The sequence below is a fragment of the Belonocnema kinseyi genome, chromosome 7, assembly GCF_010883055.1.
Source record: "Belonocnema kinseyi isolate 2016_QV_RU_SX_M_011 chromosome 7, B_treatae_v1, whole genome shotgun sequence".
Taxonomy (NCBI): domain Eukaryota; kingdom Metazoa; phylum Arthropoda; class Insecta; order Hymenoptera; family Cynipidae; genus Belonocnema; species Belonocnema kinseyi.
In genome coordinates, this window is record NC_046663.1 from 54,381,010 (window position 1) to 54,387,607 (window position 6,598).

The 6,598-nt window shown below is 32.3% G+C and overlaps 1 protein-coding gene across 8 annotated transcripts in view; it reads right to left on the minus strand.

Moving 5' to 3' along the window:
• The window catches only part of LOC117177181 (aldose 1-epimerase), a 153,391-nt gene that overhangs the window by 47,705 nt on the left and 99,088 nt on the right, over positions 1–6,598 (minus strand). The window contains exon 1 of one of the 8 annotated variants that reach the window (XM_033367697.1): positions 2,353–2,486. The exons of the other annotated variants lie outside the window; for them this stretch is intronic. Coding sequence (XP_033223588.1) covers positions 2,353–2,390 — 38 coding nt within the window. The 5' untranslated portion in view covers positions 2,391–2,486. Of the gene's footprint in view, positions 1–2,352; positions 2,487–6,598 lie in introns of those variants that run through there. 8 annotated transcript variants of the gene reach the window in all.

A 6,598-nucleotide genomic window follows, 5' to 3' on the forward strand; every position in this document is an offset into this window, starting at 1 on the left:
ATAGAGCTCCAAGGAGATTATGTTGAAAAACAAAAAAAAATTTACCCAAAAAAAATTGTTTTTATACTTCATTCTAAGGACTTATTGAACTACCCTCGTACTATGCTTCAAAGCCCGCCCGCTTCTTTGAGTGTACCGCTACACTTTAATCAAGCAAGTATCCTTACTTTGTCATTATTAATCGAACGTTTTCATATGGTGTTAATTGTTATCCCTTTGCAAAAATTAATAGCTTTGGCTCGTTGCGGTAGGTGTAATAGTATCGAAGATAATTTTTTTTCTTGGAAACTACTTTATAGCCACGCTTATAAAAATATTTAATTTTTGAAAAAGATAGAAGTTGCTAAGGCTTTGAAGAATAAATAAAAAAAAATTGAAATTTTCTGGGCAAATTTGACGATACAGGAGCTTCTCAAAATTCACCTATGTTCTCGACGTACATTATTTCGGTGCTTTTCGGCAAATAAATGATGACAGTTCCTCACCACATTTTTGCACAATAACCATTAAGCATGCAATCGAAGAAAAAATAAAGACACAATGTCATAAAATATACAGTTTTTTTATACTATTTTTTTCTTTGAGATATTAATGCCCAAACTGACCGGACTACATGAAAAAATTAGAGAGTAGGTCAGATGGTGTGATTCTCGCAAATCCCTGTTACATATATTACCAGCGGTACTCATTTTCATACACATTCTTACTTAAGAATACTAAAATTTTGTACATTTCTTAAAACTTCTGTTACGTAAAATTCTTATTTTTGACGATATTTTTTACAAAACTTGTTATTGACCATTATCAGTTTTTCACACTCACCATTTTCAAACAGTAAATAAGACTTTTTCTAAACGTGATTAATAATTTTTTCTCGCGTAAGTTCATAACAATACATAACGAAATACCATCATCTCTTATTATAGTAGGAATTTTTATAGCACTATCCCGATTATCCCTAAATTCTTACGATTTATTTTAATTATACATGTAGAATGAATTAAATATTGATATAGAAAGTCTCTCCGTATGTGTATAAATTGGCAGATTACTTCCGAATCAACCGTTTCGACTTGTTTCTAAGTAATCTTGATATGCCTTTTCATGTGCACAAATTGTATTTTTTCGTGTACTTAACGCTGCTGGAACGGGATGTACGAAAATGGCGAAATCTATCAAACACACAAAACTTATCAACAGCCGACGATAATTCGGTTTTGAGGTTTTAAACATGCACTTTAAAAATGTCTTAGACCCCAAAACGGATTTCGCGGTGGCGGTATTTGCGCTTACTATCTGGTTTTTCTAAAAGAACTCAGTAATTGTTATTAAATGAGAGTAATGTTTTGTAGCAACGATGTATAATAAGCAGGAAGCCGACTTACAGGTGTTGGCGCTGAAAGCTCAAATTTAGTTCTTTTCAATGAGAAATGTACATTTTTCAGCAAGATATTCAAATAATAATTTCCTCTCTATAGCAAATTTTTTTGAGATTTCTGAGTGTGACTCTCGGAAGGTGCTTTGGATTCTGTGAATGCGAATAATGTTGGTGTTATAGAATAGGTTCCACAATACTTACCTCATTTATACGAGTCTACGTAATGCGCCCTTTCCATATGTGTTTTGCACGTTACAACACAAGATATGTAAATAATTCAATTAATAATTTTTTATTACGTTGAAAAATGATTACCATTATTATTAGGGAGTTCGATGCGACATATTTTTATCACTTGCCACACTTTTCCTATTTCGAAACCAAGTAAGACGTAGCAACAAATAGTTACAAAAATAAAGAACACAAGTTGCATTTTTTATTGTAATTTAAAATTCCCGCTAAGGAAAATGCGACTTTTACCGACAGTGCATTTTTGGCAGTACAATCAAGTGTTTTATAGATTTCGCCATTTTTTGCACCCCGTTCCAACAGCCTTGATAATTTATTATTTGATTTCAATAAAATCCTCTTCATTGTAAAATCAGTTTTTAAATTAATTTAAAACTACCGTTTAAAATAGTTTCTAGCAATATATTTACTAATTCATCTAGTAGTAGCATTATCGATTATTTTAGTAGATATAGTTACTAATGCATATATTTGGCGCATATATTTTATATATCGGCGCAATTTGAATTAGTAGAAATCTATTATCAACTATTAGCAGTTTTTTACAAATTCTGATTAGAAGAGTACATTTTGATTTTGCCAAATATATTTAGAACGTATAATTGAATTATGCCGCGTATTCAAACAAATTATGTTACAATTTACTTATATGACCTTCAGTCTGCTCAATGACCAGTGACACGTGAATTCCATGCGCAAACTTTATAAGAGGAAAAACGTCTTACCTAAATAGTATCGAGATTAGCAGCATCATTTTCAACATTAAGAACTAGGCACTATTTTGAAACTTTGAAGCTCTTTATTTGTTTGAATAGTTTACGTTTAGGTACGAAAATTAACGGTAAAAGCACCGAGTTTCTGTATTGGCGATAGAAAGAGTTCCCGTTCAACATAAACGACTTCCAAGGATCAAAAGGCTATGGAAAGTTATGATTCATTTCCGTTCTTTTCATAATGTGCAACTCGTGGCCTGATTTTATACTTTTACTATGTTCATAAAATTCTAGTCTCTCTACAAAATATTCAAATAACTTATTGGAAAAAATCGTTAATAAACAAAGGAAATTGGTCATGATGAGCGATGTGTATGCTTCACCAAAAGTAATATAGCAAATAGGGTATTATAATAAATAGGGTAAGAAGCTAATTAATTCTCTATATACTAAACAAATAAACAGTACAAAAAATTGGAAGATCGCAAAAGTTCAAATTGATTTTTTTTCTCACGCATTTCTTAAAGTAATATATGAATTTACTAGTAATGCAAAAATTATTATTATTCATTTGATGTCAATACTATATATTTATGGGGAATTCCACACAATATTTGCCAACAAATCGTTTTTTCACGTAAAATATGTTCTCGAGAAATTTTTTTTCAAAGTAATTTGTTTATAAAAAAGTACCTTTTTCAATTGCTTATACTGCAATATTAAACAAAGATATGAAAATACAAACAGAAGATAAAATGTTGGCCTTCTACTCAACTTTCGAATAAGTATACTAAAATTCACTTGAATTATTTATTTAATAATATAAATAAAATATTTATAAACAAATAGATTTTTTCCAATTTGGAACTGCTTATAAACTTTATTTTTTTTATTTTAATGAGTTTTTGAACTAAACGCTTTTGAATATGTCAAAGTAACAAAATATAAATATACGATTTTACAAGTGGATGGCTGTGTTTTACTTATCGAGCAGGCAGTCGAGTCCTAGTCCGAGCGAGTCACGATGCGGTACAATTCGCACGCACGAGCCGCCATTCAAAAATGTATAGCCTTGAAAGTATTTGACTACCAACTCTCAAATTTTTACCAGATCAACAAAAAAGTTTAGTCCACTCTCTAAAATGAAAAAATAAAAACAGGTCCAAATTAAAAAAAATCTATTTGTTAATAAATATTTATTTATATTATTAAATAAATAATTAAAGTGGATTTGAGTATACTCTATGCGAAAGTTGAGAAAAGGACCCACATTTTATCATTCTTATGAATTTTCATATCTTTGTTTAATATTGCAGTATAAGCAACTGAAAAAAGGTACTTTTTTATGAACATAAAATTTTGAAAAAAATGTTCTCGAAAACTTTGCGTGTCATATTTAAATAAATAAATACGTATCGGATATTTTTAAGTGTTAAACAAGAAAAAAATATTTAGCGTGAAAAAAATGTTGATCGCAAATATTGTGAGGAATGCCCTAAATATATAGTTGGTGATTTTTTTAACTTGAAACCTTTAAATATCTCGAAAAATAGGGTTTTTCTTCATTTTAATGTTCCTGATAATGCACACTTACGATTCTGCAGCCCGTGTGAAAATTTTGTCGTGGGCCTAAACAGGCCCAAGCCTGGCAAAACTAGGCCTTGGCCTGTTGATCAAGCCTGGGTCAAGCTAGAATGAAACGCTTAATATGGCCAGGGCCTGGCTCGATCACCAGGCTTTTTTTATTATTTCAAGACTGCGTTTTTTATCGAACTATTTATGGAACCACTATCAGAAGAATCTGTGATATTCTCATCCTCATCGATAAGGGGATCTTCATTTACTCTTGGAAGGTTAGGATTTATAATATTATCCTTATTTAAAAAAGCATTTCAATTGCGGGTTCATTTAGTACCTCTTCAGGTTATGATTCTTCCTAATCCTCTGCATCAATATCTACACACACACAATCATTTCGTGTATTCATTATACATCATTTAATTTTGTATAATCAAAATTTGGAACATTCTTTAATCGTTTTTAAATACATAAATAATTGTTTGCGCCTGCATAAATGTAATATACTTACAACGTCGTTATTTAGAGGTTAAAATTACGCTACCGCAATGTCCACATATAATTTCAAATTAATTTATTTACTTTCGAAATCAACACGTAAGTATGGAATTGTAGTTCTTGCTCGATATCTCGTGACTCTACGAGTGCTTTTTATTGTTTTAGGAATTTCGCGACTTTCTAATATGACACCCTTTTAAGCAAACACGAAGTTGCGTAGAGGCTATTTAATAATTACAGAATAATCCAACGCCATCTACCATACATTTTAGGAACTGTGCTACTATCTATCTAGCCGGGCTCGAGGTCGAGCCATTGAGAAATACACGCTAGTGCGAGACCTGCGATTTCTGCACGAGAATACATCAACCATAAAAAATACACCATTTTCATTGTGACATGACTGACCACGGAAAAAAAGAATTTTAAAACTCGCTACAGAATCGTTGAAAGAGGGCAAATAAAAACTTGTACATAAAAAAATCGCGATGAATATAGGTAGAACCTCCTTTTTTTTGAAGTCGGTTAAAAATAAAGGCGATAGAGCTTTGGATCTCTTTGGTAATTATTATTTTGAAAAACATGCCAAAAAGTATTTTCGTTCTTGATAAGTAATTATTAAATAATAGGTTTACATTAACAGTGTTTCCTGCATATTCCTAAATTTTAGCACTGGCATTATTGTAGATTGAGGTCAGCGGAGGCTATCGAAACATTACGAAAGTGTTTACTTTTTTCTTTCCTTGAATACAGTAAATTAGAAAAAATACATTTAAAACAAAACTGGTTTTAGTTAGATTAAAGATTATTTCGAATACTACCTTAAAATGGAGTATCTAACCGTACGAGGAAAAATTGAAATGGTTCTGGTGTATGGAGAAGCTGAAAGAAATCTTGATATTGAAATCTTGTATTAGCTACATATAATCCTCACGTTAGTACACGAGAAATTGCTCGTGATTCCGGAATGTCACCGAGCAGTGTTTGAAAATTTTTAAACGAAATAAATTTCATTCGTATCATGTCTCTTTACATTAAGAACTTCATAGCGTTGATTTCCAAAATCGGGTAGCTTTTTTCCGAGAGCACGTGAACAAATACAACAAAATTTCAAAGTTTTTCGGTATGTCTTATTCTCTGACGAGTCGTCTTTTACGAACCATGGAATAGTTAATCGACACAGCATGCACTACTGAAGTATTGAAAATCCGCAGTGGTTTCGTAAAGTCAAACACTAGCGTCCATGGACTGTCAACGTATGGTGTGGAATAATTGGCAACAAACTGATCGATCCTCACATTATCGAAGGAAGCTTAAATGGTCCAAAATATCAACACATTTTGGAAAATGAACTGCCAATATTGCTTGAAGCCTTGAGCTTAGAACTACGGCAGAACATGAGAAGAACGAGAAGTTCTTGATCGTCATTTCAATGGTTGCTGGATTGGTAGAGGCGGTCCGATAAATTGGCCTGCAAGTTCGCCAGATCTTACTTCGCCAGATTTTTTTTGTGGGTCTATCTGAAAGACAAAGTTTACAAAGTAAAACCAACAACATGTTAGAATATGATTGACCGAATCAAAGATATATCTTTGACCGAATTACAAGTGCATGTGCTGAAATTCAAGATGATAAACTTCTCCGTTGTGTAAATTCATTTAAATTACGGATTAATAAGAGCATTGAAGCCGAAGGTCATTATTTTGAGCACTTACTTTAATTAAAAGATGATTCCCAGAGTACCTTGAATCGTGAGAGGCGAGAGGACTCACGTTAATCAAGCACCACGAATCGTAAGAGGCAAGGGGACTCACGTTAATCAAGCACCCCGAAGGGAACAGAAAACTGCTACGTCCACTTTGTTGTTCCTGGATTACGCTAAAAGTAGTAGTTTGTTTTAAGACTTATTTCGAGTATTGTAAAATCGTAAGCGTGCATTCTCAGTGACAGTAAAATGAAGAAAAATTGAATTTCGTCGATTACAGTGCCATCTATCGCGAAACGATAAAAATGTTTATGACCAATCATACGCATTTTTATCCAAAGAATTCGAATATGCAATAAGAAATAGGGGTTCCCATTTAAAATTTTGAACTTGCCCCCATCCCCATGGGGCGTTGTGGGGGAATTTACTTTAACATCAGTGTATGTGTTCCTCCGAGTGATAAAATTTTGATTCATA